This window comes from Varanus komodoensis, unplaced genomic scaffold, assembly GCF_004798865.1.
Source record: "Varanus komodoensis strain SLA01 unplaced genomic scaffold, ASM479886v1 scaffold6_4, whole genome shotgun sequence".
NCBI classification, from domain to species: domain Eukaryota; kingdom Metazoa; phylum Chordata; class Lepidosauria; order Squamata; family Varanidae; genus Varanus; species Varanus komodoensis.
In genome coordinates, this window is record NW_025336347.1 from 19,893,746 (window position 1) to 19,911,827 (window position 18,082).

Consider the following 18,082-nt stretch of genomic DNA (forward strand, 5'->3'; position numbering starts at 1 on the left):
AAATCTAGACCCAATGAAGGTAGGAGACAACAAAAGAGGGCAGGGGTAGAAAAGGGAGAGCACAAAACATCTACACGTATTCTACAATCAGTTTTTTGGAAACATTTTTGTCAAGGTCAGCTCTAGAGTTGCAAAATAATTACAATAATAATAATACTGCAAAAACAATAGCTTTTGAGTTCTCTAGAACTTTTAATCAGACTGGATGTTAGGCAAAGCCAGGGGTGGGGGGAAATAAGAAGCTGGGATGATGTTGAAGCCACAGTGTTGCATTTAGTCACAGTTTTAAGATGGAGTATCCATGGAGATAGCCGTTTTAATTGGATTAGGCTCTGCTAGGTGTATTGCACGTTTCAGGTTGCACCTAGGAATGCTGGGGCAAAAAAAGAGGTAACAGCTGAGCTGCCTTATTTGAAAATAAAAACCTCAGAGTGAAGTGAAATTTACAAATGAACCTTGCATAGTGCCTAAACAAGGCTCTTGTTTAGGCATTGTTCATGTATCTATCGTATTTGTATTCATCATTCCCCTAAGGAGTGTCACAGTAATCCTGTGAGGTAGGTTAAGTTAAGGTGTCTGACATCGACCTAAGGTCATTCTGTAAACTCATGGCTGACTGGCAGGATTTAAACCTGGGGTTTTTCCAGTTCTAGTTTGACACTTTTGACACAGGTGTGAGTTGGCTGTAGCCTCCAGATGTTGTGGAACTCTAGTTCCCATCTACTCCATCTAGCAAGGTCAATGTTTGGGTGATGGGGTGTAATCAGATAACATCTGGAAAGCCATGGGTTCCTCCTCTCAGCCTAATCACTACACTAGATTAGTTCTATTAGAGGTTCAGTTGTATACATACACTAATTGAAGCAAGTCCCATTAACCCCAGTAAGATTTACTTTTGAGTGGATATGTATGTGATTACATTGCAAGTTTACTGTTACATTGTGATTACATGAGATTTTGTGGCTCCAACAAGAAGGTATCATTCCCCCCCCCCTTGCTTAACATTCAACTAAATGAAGAGTTCTGGTGAATGTTTGCTTCTCAGAAAGAGAGCCAGTGCAGTGTATTGGTTAGCGTGTTGGATTGGGATTTAGAAGGTCAGAGTTTTAATCTTCACTGGGCCATGAAGCTCACTGTGACTTTGGGCCAATCACTGACTCCCCCTCACCTACCTTTCTGGGTGCTGTGAAAATAACATGAAGAGGAGGCCTAAGGACAGCATATTAGTGTAATGCAGTGTAATATAATATAATCATAATGATCATAGTTTGTCTATGGATTTGGGAGGCTGTTTCTTTGATGGACCAACAAAGCTTCCTTTGTTTTTTATTTATACACATGCAGGCTTTGTTTCAAGAGGAAATGAAGACTAAAGGGTTAAACCAAGTGTTTCATGCGGAAGAGGTGGGTTTTGAGGAGGGATTTAAAGAAAGAGAGAGCCAGTAGGTCTTTTGAATGAGAAAGATGATCCCCCTCTGGAAAAACTGCTTTACCTCAGAGGATTCAAATATAGATTCATTCCTCAGAGAGAGGGTGTGGAGTAAAGGCCTTCATGTTCTTATCCATCCAGTGGGGCAGAAACGAGACCTACAGAAAATAGGCTAGAGTTTGGCTCCAAACAGAAGCCTTTTTCTGAAATCTTTGCACTATTCCTTCTCAACTTCCATCAGATATTCGCTGTATAAAAGCCAGCCCCGTCTGGAAAAATGGCCAAAGCGGAGTCAGCTCAGGTAAATAAGTGACTTCTCTCTGGGAACCCGCATGTACCCCCTGGGGCTGTCCTGAACTGCTGGGGTGGGGAGGTGGAATTCCTGCATACAGCTGCTAGGCCTGAGGCCTTTTGTGAGTAATGGGTGGGGTTTTCTGTTTGGTACAGATCCAGCAGGATTTCCTGGGCCCTGATCAAGAAAACCTCTACAGGGAAGTGATGCAAGAGAGTTACAACACCATCTTCATGGGTGAGATGGCCTCTGCCCATTATTTTGCTTCAGTGTTTAAGGGTACAGTTTATATAACAATGCAAACTTAACTTGGCTTTGACCTGGTTTGATTTCAGCAGCATCCCAAGAAAACCATGTAGGTTATATATGAAAGTAGCATTTGTTGGGCATATCCTCGCCATGGACTCACAGTGCAATCCCATGCATACTTGCTCAGAAGCAATCCCCATTTTGTTCAATGGGGCTTACACTCAGATAAACGCATGGGACTGCAGCCTTAAAGTGGTTCATAATTATTCTTCCTAAAGAAAGAATTTTGTAAAACCCTTTCTCAGAACAATAGATTAAAATAATATACAGGGTAATGGATAGCTGCTCTGTGAGGGAGGTGGAAGCAGGCCTCTCCTAAGGCTAACTTGCTTTGTTTACCGGTGAAAGCTGTTCTGACAATATTGTTATATTAAAAGTGACATTTGCTTGTTTTATAAGCTCTCTTTCCACAAATGCCTCTAAGCTGAGGTACAATTCAAATAAAAACAATAAGAGCAATAAAGTCATATTCAAACACTGAGATATGAAAATCACAATTTATACTTATTAAGAATGCACTTAATAAGTATAAATAAGTAGTGTGCAACATGATCGACTTAAATGAAAGTCTGTTGTCAGGTGGTACCATTGTAATCAAAATATTTAAGGATGCATTCCTGTGTATTTAGACTGTCCGGGTGGATAGGGAATGCTAGGACTTTTTCTGACTAAGCCTCCATAGGATTGCATTCACAATTGATTAAAATGAAGTCCTTTTCTCTCCTGGGAGAATAAGTTCCATTACATTCAGTGGAGCTTGCTTTTTAGTGGACATGGATAGGACTGCACTGAAATCCATACTCTTTGTACCAGCTTTAAAACTAACATGTTATTTGTGCAAATCCTAGAATTCAGATTTTCTTGGCAGATAAATTAAGTATATCAAATAATTAAGACCAATGCTCTCAATAAGACTTCATTTTAAGAATACATATATAGAATATATATACATTTAAGAATACATTTTAAGAATATATATACATATATTTGTAATGTGAGCCTATATTTCAGTTTAATCTTATGCATGATGGGTTATTTTTAGATTGCAACTTGTTTCCTCCTGAACCCTTAGGAAATGAAATAGATGTTCCAAAGCAGAAAAATGTGCATAAATTTAGGGTTGTTACTAATAGAATCTTAGAAATTAGTTGCACATGTAAGATAATCCTGTGAATATATTCAGGGAAGTGATACCATCTATGTCCAGTGCAGGTTATTTCCAAAATCATGTTCATAGGATTGCACATGATTCATCATCAGTGAGTTGATTGATCATTTAAATACACAGACATTTGTATATAAGAAAAATAGTTTCAAGGAAAATCTTTTCTATTGATGCATTCAAGTGCTATAGGATGTATAATATTTGAAGATTCATTCTTAAGCAGAATTGGGTGCTTCTTCATAGATAGTGTTGTCATCTGCAGCAAGTATTTGCATTTTAGAAAATTAAAAAATCTACTGCTTAATTAATCAGGAATGTATTTTCAATCAACACATCTTAACTGATTCATTTCATTGATTAATTGATTAGATGTTGGTGAATGTTCATTATCGCCAACTGATGCCATTTACAAGAATTGGGCATATTCCATTTTTTGCTATAAGATTGTTTTTTCCTGAAATGCTTAGCTGAAGCATGAAAAATGTGCTTTGAACTATAAAGAAAAGCCTACAAAAGATCTTGAAGAGAAATTAGAAATCAGTAGAAAGAACAACACAAGTGATTGTGCTTTACAGTCCAACTTTCTTTTTTGGATAGGTTGCAGGTCATTTTGCCAAAAGTTTTCATAAGTTACACAGGCTTCACATGTTTGTATTTTCCTTTAAAAACAGTCACTGCTTTTTTACTAATTCATTTTCAAAGCATTTAACATGAAGCATCTTCAATAGCTTATCACTTGGGATTTCATAACAAGGAATACTGACTTGTTTTGAGAGATGAACATTAACCATTTTTCACTAGCCATTCTAACAATTCCAATAAACACTGTCTTTTAAAATCCTCAATAAGTTAATCTATTTTTATCTTTGCAGCAGGGGCAGGGAATATGTGTTCTTTTAAGTGTTGTTGGACTCAAAACTCCCACCAGCTCTAGCATAGTCAATACTGAAGGCTAATAAGGAGTTGTGAACCAATGACATTGGGAGGATTACATATTCCTCATCTTTATTTTACACCTGGACAAGTTTCAGGAAAAAAGTGTTTGCCATGTATTTTATATATTTGTGTGCTGCTTTTCTAAATTTGCATGGATAAAAGCCTCTAACCACATAAAATTGATAGCAAAATCACTTTCAAACAGCAGTGGAAGCATACCTCTTGGTTAAATGAGCACACTATTTAAATAATACAATTTCCTTTATGCTGCTCTCTTAAGGGCTACATTACAGGTTTCCTGTATTTCTGTTGTGGGTTGATCATATCCTTTCTACTATGTTCAGAGGGCTCTTACATCTAAACATATGTTGTTAGCACATATATGGAACTTGACCATCCTAAGATCCCAAGATCTTTCTGCCAATTGTTACCTGAGATTTCAAGTTAAATGCTAGGGATTGAACCTGGGACCTTTTGCAATATGAAGAACATGGCTTGCCTCTGAGCTATGGCACCTTGTGAATCAAACCATGGTGAGGAGACACTGCATTGTAGTTATGTGTCATGTCCAAAGCAGTCCAGGTCATGAATCTTATGAGTATTCTGATTAGCTTTGTAACTTTGGTAGGCTTATTTATGAGCATGAAACTAGTTTGCTGATGGGGTCCTTAACATGCTGGCTACAGGGCATTCCCCACCATGGAAATGCAGAACACTAAGTTGTTAGCAGGCCAGTAAAAATGCCATCTCCCAAACAGACTGGCAGCGGAAGAGGATTCCTTTCCCCCATGGCTGCCACAGAACCCAAGTGCGCTGGTGGGAGGAAGAGATCTGTCCCTCCTCTGCCAACCCATTCATTCGCCTGCATAAAATTCCTAGTTGCCTATGACTGCCAGGCTACTCCTTAAATATGACGCTGATTTGGGTCTCCTGCAGCTACTGAGTGATTGCTTGCTTGGAAAGTGAAAGTTGGAAAGTGAGACATTCTTGGCAAGGCAGAATTGATCCCTCCCTAAACACTTTTTAAAGCAAGTATCCACAATTCACTTGGGTTTCCCATTCTTTTTCCCCTCTCAGCCTCCCCACTTCAGCTCCAAGGATCTGAACTGCTAGCTCACCTGGAACGAACACAAGAGGCCTGGGTCCCAGATATCCAGTGCTCTGGCAATGATGCTACTGAAGGGCTGGTTAACCAAGCACTGAAACAATGGCCAGAGACAAGGAATTGGTGGAATTCCTACCGGAGTCCCATAAGCGTGCCCACTTCCGATTCATCTAGTTCAGGTCAGGCTTGCCTCTGAAACACTTTGCCTCTGAAGTGGTCACTGCATGTTTCTTCATACATATTCAGTCTTCAGATCCAGCCTGCCCACTGGATAGATGGAATATCTCTCTGGTGGATCAAGGTTATGTGCACAACTGATGGGACCCATAGTTCACACCTCTGTGCAGGAGCTGCTTCCTCAGTTGTGCTTTCTCCTAACCAGCTGCAGTGGTCATATGTTTGTATATAGTGGAACTGGCGGGGCAGAGCTGAGCTTCCAGTTTCCATTGACCGGGGTGCAGAATTCATTTAGCCTGAGGAGCAAATTCCATTTCAGAGCAGCTTTTTGGGGCTGTATCCCAGGGTGGGTGGAGTCAATGGAAAAAGAGTCAAGACCAAAATATTAACAATTTGGCCAGCTAAAGGAAGCCCACAATCAGAACATGATGGTGATAGCATTCTCCCCATTGTAGCAGTTGGAATCAAATATGTGATGGTTCCATATAGCTGTGCAGTAAATAGCTATTGATAACCTATCTTCCTCTATTAATTTGTGTAGTCGTCCTTTAAAGCCCTCTGTGTTGGTGGCCATTATCTCTTTATTATGATTTATTAACATTTTAATGCAGCCTTATCTGCTAAAAAGCCATCAAGGGGATGTGCAGCAATTTAAAACAATAAAACGCTTCAGCAATAGAAACTGGTATATTAAAAACTATACATTTGAAAAGGAAAATTGAAAAAGTTGGTTGTTTACACCCTGTCTGAAGGCCAAGTGGGGACCAATCATAAAAGCCTCTCTGACAGATCTTAATAGTTCGGCAGGTTCAAAACAAGGCAGGCTGCACCATAGACAGTCAGATCCTAAGCTGCTTAGGCTGCCACTGGCCTTGTAAACTCAGAGGATTCTTGACATCCACTGGATGGCAGACACCCAAACATTCAGATGGCCAGTTTTGGCTGTCCGCGTGCATTATTCCAGCTTGTGAGGAGGGGAGCCAGAGGTCCCCTCTGAGGCCACAGCTGGGACACCAAATTATCCTATGGTCATCTATACAGCATCTGGCAGCCATCCGACTGCACCTTTTGGGTGTTAAATATAAAAGCCACGTATTGGAAAGCAGTGCATATCTTTCCAGACAGGTGTCAAATAATCTCAGTTAATGCTTCTTGTGGCAGTGAAGTCCGTAATCCAGTTGTATGTTGTCTAAGAAAATGCTTCTATTTGTCTGTCCTGAATTGATTGACAATTGATTGAACTGGGTGACCCTGAGTTCTAGTGGCATAGAAGACCATCTCTCCACACCATGCATATTATAACTCCTGAGCATGCCTTCTGCACCCTTTTTGTAAAGCTAAAATTCCGAAATGATGACCACTATCCAGGTTGCTTATAGAATTATTCTTTTCTTTCCTTATTCAAGCAGATGATGAATCAAGAAGTGAGAAAGAAGAGGAAGGGAATGTTCAAATCAAAGGTCACAGGGTCATAAAGCCACGTGCAGCTCTGCTAGGTAAATGTGACGGCAATCATTGGAAGGGAGAACCCTGTGACCATTGGCACAGTCAACTGCAGGGCAGTATGGGTTACACCAGCAAAAACAACCCGCAAGGAATAAATGCAGGGGAAAGTCAGAACACATGCTCTGTTTGTGAGAAGAGCTTTAGTAGGAGATCATCCCTCAACAGACATCTCAAAATACACAGCAGTGAGAGACCCTATAAGTGTTCTACCTGTGGCAAATGCTTCATTGAGAAATCAGCACTCACTGTGCATATAAAGAAAATCCATATGCACAAGTCCCAATCAAAAAAGGAACATTATGAATGTCCCGAGTGTGGAGAGAGCTTTGTTACAAGGACCTCTCTTTCTGAGCATCAGAGAGCACATACCAATGAAACAACCTATCCATGTCCTGTCTGTGAGAAAAGTTACATGGAGGAAAGATACCTGGTCAGGCATCTGATGGGAACCCATTCAGGAGCAAATGTCTTTAAATGCTCTGTATGTGGAAAAGGGTTCCTAAAAGAGAAAGCTCTTGTTAGGCATAATATGACTCACATGGAAGACCAAAGCGCTCTCTATTCTGACAGTGGGAAAAACTGCAGAGAGAAATCCTTCCTAATCAAAGAACAGAAACTACAGGGGAGTGAAATTCCATGTAAAGGCACTGGTTACAAGAAGAATTTTAGAGACAACAGAAGTGTTGACAATCAAAACATGCATGCAGAAGGTACACCAGATCAAAACCTTAACCATAAAATGCATTTTGTGGAGGGGCTGTCCCACAGTATTTATCAGCAAAGCACCATGGAAGAAAGTGCCCATCTGTGCCATACTTGTGGGAAATTTTTCAAGAATGAGAGGTGTTTTGCTAATCATCAGAAAATGCACATAAGAGAGCAACAATATAAGCAGACAGGCGAAGGGAGCATCTTCAAGGAAGAAGAACAAGAAGAAGGGTTGCTCACCAGAAATCAGATAATTCAAGTAAATATGAAACACAATGCATGCTTTGACTGTGGAAAACCCCTTCGCACTGAAACAGAAGGCAATCCCCATGAGTGTCCTGATTGTGGGAAAATCTTCAGCAACAGCCAGTGTTTTGCTAATCATCAGAGAAAACACACAGAAGAGCAATCTAAAAATGCCTCTCAGAAACTCTGTAATGAAAGCATGTTATCTGCTAACCAACAGGAAGCTTCCATGAAAGAGAGATGCTGTAGGTGTCCTAACTGTGGGAAAGTCTACGCAACTGATTATAATCTGAGAAGGCATCAGCAGTTTCATCCAGAGTGCAGCACCAAAGAAGGTTCCAACCAGGTGAGTGGTTCTGCCTGTAGATGGTCCTTCACAGAGTTTCAGAAGAATCATGCTGAAGAACAACAACTTTATCAGCACAAATGCTCCTATTGTGGCAAAGCCTTCAGAGTTAAAAGTGTCCTTTATAGACATCAACAAATCCATATAAAAGGTAAGCCCTATAAATGCAGTGTTTGTGGGAAAGCATTTGCTTATAGGTATACTCTTGCTCATCACCAGGAAGTCCATGTGCAAGAACAAGTATATCAACATAAATGCACGCTGTGCAGGAAAGCATTCAGAACGCTTTCATCCCTCCGCAGGCATCAGCAACTGCACATGGGAAGCAAACCCTATCAGTGTGACATCTGCGGAAAAGCCTTTTCTTACAGATACGCCCTCACTCATCATCGAGAGATACACATAGAAGGACAGTCCCATAAATGCCCTTTCTGTTGGAAAGCCTTTCGAACCAATTACTCTCTCACTAGGCACAAGCGCATCCACATGGAGATCAGGTCGTATCAATGCTCCATCTGTAGGAAAGCATTTGGAACAAGATATTCCCTCTCTAGGCATCAGGAAATGCATATCATGGAGAAACCCGGTGACTTGCCCAATAGTGGGGGAACGCCTGCTGACAGCTCATACATGGCTAAAGATCCAACAAGAAATATAGAAGGACTTTCGAATAATTGGTCTGACAATACAACCCACTCTGGGAATCAGGTGCTGCACATGGAAGGGAAAAAACCGGAATGTTCTGAATGTGTAGGTACTGCCACCTGCACTAAGCATCACTTAGAAGAAAACGGTAAAGGATTAGAATGTAAGAGCACAGTAAATAACAACTTGATGCTTCCTAAAGGTCAAGTTAGTCATGCCAGGGAATGGTTAGAAAATTCAGTCTACCCTAGGAATCATGGAGGCCACCTGGAAGGAAGAAACCCTGGGTGTTCTGAGAGTGTGGGCAGTTCAGACCTTGCTAAACATCAGAGCCCCTATTTAGAGGGAGACACTACTGAAGAAAATTCCAACAAATGGACTGACACTTCAGTCTACTCTGGACATCAAGGAGTCCACGCAGGGGGAAACCCTCTGGAGTGCTCTGAAAATGGGGGAACCTTCATAGATAACGTAACTCTTGCTAAACATCAGAGTGACCATGCTGAAGAAAATTCCATTAATGGGTTGGTGGATAAGGAACCTGTCAAGGACAGCTCATGTCACACTAGTGATCACGGGATTGCCACAGATGAACAAAGTCATACATGCTCTGACTGTGGGAAATCCTTGAAGCGCAAATATTCACTTGATAGGCACCAAAAAATGCACTCCCCAGAGAGACCCTATCAGTGCCAAGTGTGTAAAAAAAGCTTCCACCACCCCAAGGACCTTACAAGGCATCAGATAAGCCATTCAGATCTTAGACCTTATCAGTGTACTGAATGTGGAAAACAGTTTAAGTCAAAATCAGCTGTTCTTAAACATCAGAAGGCCCACAAAGGAGAGAAACCTTATTGCTGTTCTTACTGTGGCAAGAGAGTCACAACAAATGCAATTCTTAGTTCTCACCTGAGAATGCACACAGGAGAAAGGCCATATAAATGTTCAGTGTGTGACAAAGGCTATTTGACAAAGTGGTCCCTTAAAAAACATTTGGAATCACATTTAAAAACACACTCATAAGAGGCCCCCTGTAATGCTGGTCAGCTGGATCCATTTTTTAAATACAACTTACTACAGTCTTTGGAGATGAAAGGGGACAATTGCTGATACTTTAAGAGGGCTGCTGTGGAACTCAACCTAGGATCTTTCTGAGCTGAAATGCACCTGCATCTCCAGGTGACCCCGGTTCTTTATGTAAGCAATGGTGATAAACTACCTCAGAAACTGAAACATGAACCTATTATCTGTTCAGCCTCAAATCATTCAGATGTCTTAGCTCAAGTAATGGACCTCTATGCTACCTCTGATATAGAGGCTTTTTCCTCCTCCACTGCCTTTTGGCTTAATTCATTTTGAATTTGTGAACCTGACTGGAGATGCATGTGTAATGGGTGGTAAAGGAAAAAATGATGGAAAAGATGAAGTGGCCATTTTAGCTTGTCAAAAGATGTGGGTGATTGTGTAGGGAAGGGGGAACCATCGCATAATTCCTCCTAAAACATCCACTGCCCATTCAAAAGAGTGTTGCAAAATATGGCTACTTCTGACAAGCTTGATTTAATTTTGAAACTGTCTGAATTCTGATTTAGAGTTCTTTCATCTTCTGAAATACATTTCTGTGCCCCAAAATGAAGGATGTTAAGAAAGATGAAGTAGGGGGCATCAATCCAGTTGTTTGATCATGAGAACTAAGAAACAACAGAGAATACTGCCATTTTATTAATCTAATGAAAGGATCAACAATTGCCGTATATTTTGTGTTATAAAGAAAACTCTAATTCAAGAGTAATTTATCAGAAAATACCATGATGTTAAATGTAAAGACATCTGCTCAAGGGAGTTAACAGTTGGAATCATAGATAAATGACCTTGGGAGGTAGTTTTGTTTCCATTTTAGACAAATTCCCAGTCCGTTTTAATGCACTGGGAATTAAAATTGGTCGTTTCAGCCTTAGCTACGGTGATCTCATGCACGCACACACACGCTGCTTTCATGTTATATCTGATGAGGGAGGAAAGTATTTCAAATTTCTGTCCTATTTGGGGACTGGCAGGGCAGATAAAGGCCAGTCTTCTGCAACCTGGTGCCCTCCAGATAATATTTGTTAGTATCACTCATCATTCTTAATCATCCTAGCTGAACACTGTGGATATTGCCCTCTCATCAGCAGGAGCACACCAGGGTGGAGAAAGTGGATGCAGACAGGAACTGCTTCCGTAGCAAAGGCCTTTCTTAAATAGGGCATGGACTAGGTTGTTGCACGTGCAGCTGTTTCTTCCTGCTCTTGGCAAATACTTTATTGGCAAAACGGGGAGTGTCCTGCAAGATAAAAGGTAAGAGAGCTCACAGAGCAAGCAAGGGACAAAATTTGAACCACTGGGTTTTTATATGGCACAAAGACCTAACAGGATTGTTGAGAATAATTGTCACCATCTTCGGAAGGAATCTAATGAGCCCATTTTTCTCACATGGATGCTTTGTGACTGCAGCATATAGGAACTGTTGGTGCTGATCACAGATGATTGAGTTAATCCTAAATCACAAGGCTGAATTATTTACAGTGTGTATGTTTTTAAATAAAGCTTTTGTTGTCAGCATCTGTTTTTCTGGATTTTATGTGGATATGGCCATGCAAAGACATGCTTCCAGGTATGTATGGGCCTGAAGATGTTAGCAAGAAACAGAAGCTATAGTTTGCCCAGACATAGCTAAATGTGACTTCTTACATACAAGAGGGTTTAAAAGACCACACAGAAAAGGTGAGCCATTTCAGTATGCTTCCAGATCACCTGGAAGTAACAGTACATAACTAAAACAGCAGAGGCATCTAGAGAAGCATGTAATTGATCTTTTTAAGCTGATTGAAAAATAGATCATTTTCTTCAGGTATTTACTTGAACCATAGCAAAGGTTAACATACAGCACAATCCTACATTTTGTGTGCCTGGCAGAAAAAAATCCTACAGGTCTCAAGCCAGACATTAATAAAAATGAAAAGCTATAACTGTTTTTGGAATGTCTGAGTTTTCCCATTGGCATGTGTCCATGTGTAATGTAAGTTAAACAACTTTGGGGAATTCCCTCCTTTGCCCCTCAGGCCAGGCAGGTATAGTTCTTTGCCCTACTTCACAGAGAAGATAGTAAACCAATTTCTGGACTGTACAAATAAGAACTTGGCATTATAAATTCATTTTTTAAGATAAGACACAAAGAAAACTCTCAGGAAGAAGGTTAAGCTAGAATGCTTCTAAGCTAGTTGCTAGTTTTTTTCTGTTAAAAAGTTACTGCGGTTTTGTTTTTAATGAAGCAACATTAGTTCTGTGCAGCTATACATCCAGAACCATGTGTTATGGTCTAGAAGTAGGTTTGCTGTCCAGTTGGCTTTTTGTATGAGGGAGGACCAAGTGGCAAACAGCCCGTGCTAAAAGCCTCAGATAAGCCATCTAATTGCATCATTGGTTGCTCAACTACTGTTTTTAACAGCAAACTCCCTTCAGAGACCAGTTAGACTTCCTGCTCCCATGTGTGCAAATCTGGGATGGGCAGCTTGTAGGCTACCAGAATTTTATTGAACTACAATTCCCATCTGCCCTAGCCAGAATAGCCAAAGGTGAGGAATGATGGCAGTTGCAATCCCGTAATGTGGAAGGAAGCTTATGAGTTATGTCGCAAATAATCCCACTTTTGGCTTGGTTCCACTTTGCCTGGAGAATCTTAAAACATCCCCCAGGAATGCCCCTGCATCTTAGAGGGGAGACCTGGAAGTGAGCCAAGGTCACTGGTAGAAGGTAACAACCCTTGGCCATCTGATGCTCCTGCTTCCAGCTGCCCCTGCTTCTAGGTAAGCCTTGCAGACTGAACCAGAGTGCACTTGGCCCAGGATCCCTTCAAACCTGGAGGTGGCCCTAGTTCAGTACAAAGCAGCTTCCTGTATTTATCCAGTATTCATTTCTTTGTTTCATTTATATGATGTAAATAATCCTTTTCTCCACTTTTCCTCACAATGGTCCTGTGGCTGGGGTGTGTTAGGAGTTGAAGGTGTTTTTTTCCTGTCTGAAGTTAGATAGGATTACATTCTAAAACCTTTACTCTGAATTAAGCTGCACTTGATAAAAGAGGAATATTCCTTAGGGATTATTTACAAGGCTGCTGCCAAATTGTAAAAATATAGAAGCACATTGTCACTCACTGGGAGCACCCAAAAAGTCGCAACTGTAGGGATTCATTATGGATTTCCTTCCCACAATTTGCTCGCGGACTGGGCTTACCACTACGAAACGTTTCAGTTACCAGCATACAGAATTTTGAATTATCAGATCTTACTGCTTTCCTTTGCAGAGACTCAGGGAAATTCATTTAAAATCCAGCCCAAAACTTTGGGAGCCTTAGGAGAAAGGTACAAAATGGAGACATTCAGGTGAGGTTTTAAAATGGCTTCCTTCTGAGAACATACGTTGGACAGGCCACACATTTACAAGGTTTTGGTTTGATTACTTTAACTGTGAGTATATGGTGGGAAAGTTGCCCTTAATGGAAGATCCCTTGTTTGCTTCAAAGGTGCCCGCCCCCCCTTTTTACTGCCACCTGCTGGTACAAAATCAGTTCAAACTGAAATACGGCAAGCTCCACCAAATATGAGGCATAGGCAGAAAATGGGCAGAATATAACTAGCTGACAGGATAAAGTTATCCATGACTACTAGTCCTGATGGTTCTACACTGTCTTCGGGATCCCAGGTACTATGCATATGCATGCCATTTGCTGCAGCACCTGGGCAGGAAAGTGCTGTCTTGCTTGTGGATTCCTGTGGGAAACTGGTCCTCAGGTGAACAGAATACTGAACGAGCTGGTCCTTTGTGCCGAACCAGCATGGCTCTTCTTATGTTTTTAAAAATACTAAAAGCAACCTGTAGATTTACCTTTAGCTTCTACAAACATTCTGCCAACCTTTGTCGTTGAGTTTCAGTTCTAGCATGCTTGGTTAGATTACTGTTGATCAGATTCACATGCCCCTTCCCACACCCAGAATCAGCTAAGGACTGGATTCCTTATATACAGACGCTGAGAAAATGCTCTTCTTGGTTTTGCTCTGCCCAAAAAAGGAAGCTGCATTGTAAGGAAAACCTATGAATAGCCTGACTGTGAGATAATTTCAATTTTGGCTAGAGGGTCCAGACTTTATTGACCACAAAATAATGCTGAACAGAGAGAATACTTTATAGCAGGTGGGCACAAGATATTTCAGACCTCAGCTCCCAGAAGCCCCTGTCTGCATAGCTAATAGCCAGGGATTCTGGGACTTAATATCCAAGACATCTGGGGATTTACCTCTTTATGAGAAGGCAAAAAACAAAGGTAACATTGTTGGCCATAAGAACAGGCATAGCAATATAATGCTTTGTTCGGCCACAAAACGATCACCCCTACATGTACAAGCTTTCAAGATATGCAGATCTCCTCATCAGGCAAAATGTGACTTGTTGGGAGGAAAGAGGAAGACAATCCTAACTTGTGTTGAAGTCATGATATCTTCATAATGACTTATTTGACTGGACCATGGGAAGCAAAACAGTCTGTGAACATTCAGATAAAGCTCTAAAGGTTCTAGCAGATGATGTGATGGCTTCAGGTTTTACTTTCAGCTGCCCTTGTGGCTGCTAGGATAAAATCAGTAGATAAGCTGAGTCCCCATTTTAAAAAATATAAAATCCAGCTGTTAATTCAAAAACCATATGCATCTTGGACAAAGCACACGGGCTGTTTTGGCAGTAGAAACAGAAAACAGGCCAGCCAGTCTTGATATTAACACAGCTAGATATATTAGATGCTGTTCTAGGCAAAAAAAAAGTTCAGCAGAAACCAAATTGGGTGTTTTTACCTAATAGTTGGAGGGGATAACCCCTCCCTAATCAGAAAACAATGTCAAAACTTCAGGTGATAAAAAATCCTCATGGTTCAGGATCTGGGTCTGCTGTTGAATTGTTAAATTCAGTATTCCCATGTCATTTTTAAAAGGTAGTCATGTTATCCATAAGCAGCATTCCAAAATCCCTATCAGCATAATACCCTATCAGTGGTACCTTGGCTCACGAACTTAATCCATTCCACGGCTCTGGTTGTGACCCAAGTCAAATTTCCCCATAAGGTTCAATGTAAATAAAGTTAATCCATTCTGTAACTTTTTTTTAATCAGAAAAAGTCAAAACAAAGTGACAAAGAACAACAAAGTGACAAAGTACTGCACAGTACAGTGGAGAACACTAACCTAGGTGTGGGGGAGCTTATTGTTTTGAGGGAGGGTCCCCCTCCATAAGGACATTGGGGAGATCTCTTTCAGGGGTTTCCTCTCTTCTTTGTCTCTGAGCTGCAGGGTCAATTTTGGTGAAAAATCTGTCTATAGTCACTTGTTTTTTCCTGCGCTGCATAACCCTCCGGAAATGAGAGGCCACGTTATCATTCATCAGATTCAACACTCTGTTCGTTACAGTTATGTTGGGGTGGTGCTTCTCAAAGAAATCCTGGCACTCATTTCATTTTTTCATAATGGATTGTATCACATCCCTGTCTTCCTCTTCCTCAGTGGAATCCTCCTCAGCAAGTGCCTTCTGCTGCTCACTCTGGAGTTGAACAAGTTCTTCTGTCGTCAGCTCCTCTATGTCTTCCCTGCACAAACGCAACTGCAATCGTGGCCATCTCCTCACTCGGGGGGGATGGCCGCAATCATGCTGGTTGGGGGTGGGGAGATGGCCGCGATCTTGGTTGCCACCCAATGCAGAGTTCGCATCCCGAGTCAAAATTTTCATGAAATTTTTGTCCGTGACCCGATTTGGTTGTGAACCAAGGCGTTCATGAGCCAAGGCACCACTGTACTTTTATTAGGAAAATTATAAAATAAAAATATACATCCACATGTTCCTTTAGCAGAGAGAAACACAAAATAGATAGTTTTTATATTAACAACGCTGACAAAGGTTGCAGTGTGTGTAATAGATAAGTGTGCTTAAATTACAACCTTAATAACACAAATTGTTACCTCTTACTTTGGCAGAGCACCTGTGCTTTTAACTGCTGCATGACAGGCAGGAATTCAGCATGTGAGTTTTCCTCAGAAAATTATTTTCATTACCAAAATCTTGACCTGCTTGATTATTGGGCCAAAATGCAGCTTATAACCCTGTAAGGAGGAGAAAAAAGAAAGAAAAATTGACAATGTTATAACTAGGGTATCATGTTGTTATGAGGATGAAATTCAAGGACTTTATTTGCCTTAAATCAAGTGTTATATAAATGAATACAAGTATGGCCAAGTGGTTAGAACACTGGATGAGAACCCAGGGGCCTGAAGTTCAAAGGTCCACTCAATCATAAAGCAGAGTGGAAGCTGCTGGACTCAAAGTATCTCCTGGAGAGAAAATATGTGAGAATGAAACAAGAGGAAGGGAGCAATCGGTGTGGAATGCCTGAATTCTAGGGAGAGAGGGAGGAAGGCATCGCTCCAGCACTGTTGACAGCAGCCTGGCATACAAATATATAGGGTTATTTGTGGTAAATTGCCCAGAGCGCTTTGGCTATGGGCAGTATAGAAATGTAATAAATACTACAACTTCTACTACTAATATATTATGGGCTGGATCCAAAGTTAGTCATACTTAGAGCAGACCTGTCAGGTCATGACTGACTTAAGTCTTATTGATTTCAGTGTGTCTTCTCTAGAACTTGTCTAGATACTACTCCTTGTATTTATTGAATACATTTCTACCCTGCCTCTCCTCTAAGGAACTCAAGGTGGCATAGTTCTCTTCCTCCTCCTCCTCCTCCTCCTCCGTTGGCCTCTTAACGACCCTATGAGGTAGACTAGGCTGAGAGATGGTGACTCCCCTGATGTCCCCTAATGAGTCCCATGGTAGGGAGAAGCTACATTCCTGCAAGCCTAGTAGCTGTGAAGGCATAGATTTTCCATCAGCAGCTTGCTGTTTCTCCATCGTAGGCTTTTGAAATAAATGTACAATATACTTATTGATGAGGCTTTATTTCAAGACAGAAAGCAACTGTTAAAGCTGATCCATATATGGAGTTGGCCCACCCACCTCCTCCGTCTGTCCACCCAAGTGCACACAATTAGAAACCAACCAATTCTGTTAATTATTATAATTATAATTACTTCTATTATTGTTTTAATCAAGTTTTATTTATGGTATGTGTTTATTTAATAGCTTGAGTGCCATTTTTCTTGGTAGGAAAGCAGGGTACAAAACAAGTGAGTGATAAATTCTTGGGATCCTTCCAATTCCTAGACTTACTTGTATTGGCAAGTCCCATCCCCAGAGATGGTTCAGTACCTGAATAGCAGCAGCCTCCTCTTCTTTCCTTTCTGCATGTCTGGCATCCGTTGAACCTAGATTATTGAGCGGGAGAGAGTTTGGCAGGGCGTGTAGGTAACAGAATTCTGCACTCATTCAGAGGCATACTTTTATGATAAGGCACTCCCTTCTATTTCCTAACTCTCTGGAAGGAAGAATCTGGACTTTTGTCATCGACTCTCACCGAGGGGATTGCCGGACGCATATCCATGCTATTCGTATATATGCACTCATGTATTGACCGGGCGGATTGGGTTTTAATTATCAGCAGCTTTGGGAGCCAGTCTTGGCTGATAGGCGTGTGCATGTACTCATAAAAAGAAGAACGAACAAATGAGAGAGAGCCGGCTATATAAACCCCGAAGATGCTGGGGGGGGGGGGGGGGACGACAGCACCTGTTGGTTTTCTGCTTGCACACAGCTCTTGAAAGCATAGGAGCCCCGTCAAGAAAGAGAGGTGGCAACCTCAGGCGGCCACCAGAGGGCTCTGGCTGCGGCAGAAGGCGGCCTTCTTCTCCCCGCGCGCTGTCCCCGGGCGATTGGATGCCCGGCTGGCTGTTGGGTCGGATGCTGCTGCTGTCGCTGGGGCCACTCTCCGAGGAAATGGGTCGCTGGGACCCCTCCGGCTCCCGAGAGGCAGCGTGGGACTAGGGGAAAGGCCTTCGCCCCTTGCAACCCGTTTCGAGCCACCTGTGACCCGGAGAGTGGGACCGGCCCCTTTCCCTGCAGCCTCGCCTCTTAGGCCTGGAGGCCCCCGGTGAGCGGGGCCACGTGGACCGCCTGGCGACCCGGGGAAGGCTGCTACGTGGGGCTCAGAGGGAGCGAGGCAGGGACTCAAAAGGGACGGCTCTTCA

General features: G+C 41.8%; 1 protein-coding gene across 1 annotated transcript; it reads left to right on the forward strand.

Annotated features, from left to right (window-relative positions):
- The first annotated feature begins 1,676 nt into the window (after positions 1 to 1,676).
- On the forward strand, positions 1,677 to 10,359 carry LOC123034569 (zinc finger protein 11-like). The gene is made up of 4 exons (XM_044452013.1): positions 1,677 to 1,730; positions 1,877 to 1,958; positions 5,209 to 5,415; positions 6,823 to 10,359. The coding sequence occupies exons 1-4, from the start codon at positions 1,707 to 1,709 to the stop codon at positions 9,885 to 9,887; spliced, it is 3,378 nt and encodes a 1,125-aa protein (XP_044307948.1). The 5' UTR covers positions 1,677 to 1,706; the 3' UTR covers positions 9,888 to 10,359.
- Positions 10,360 to 18,082: the final 7,723 nt, after the last annotated feature.

What these genes read in the sequence shown, in the direction of transcription:
- LOC123034569 (XM_044452013.1), top strand. Translation starts at nt 1,707, where the DNA reads ATGGCCAAAGCGGAGTCAGCTCAG. An exon ending in CCAAAGCGGAGTCAGCTCAG is followed by an intron (nt 1,731 to 1,876) that starts GTAAATAAGTGA and finishes TGTTTGGTACAG; the next exon opens with ATCCAGCAGGATTTCCTGGG. An exon ending in TTCCGATTCATCTAGTTCAG is followed by an intron (nt 5,416 to 6,822) that starts GTCAGGCTTGCC and finishes TTATTCAAGCAG; the next exon opens with ATGATGAATCAAGAAGTGAG.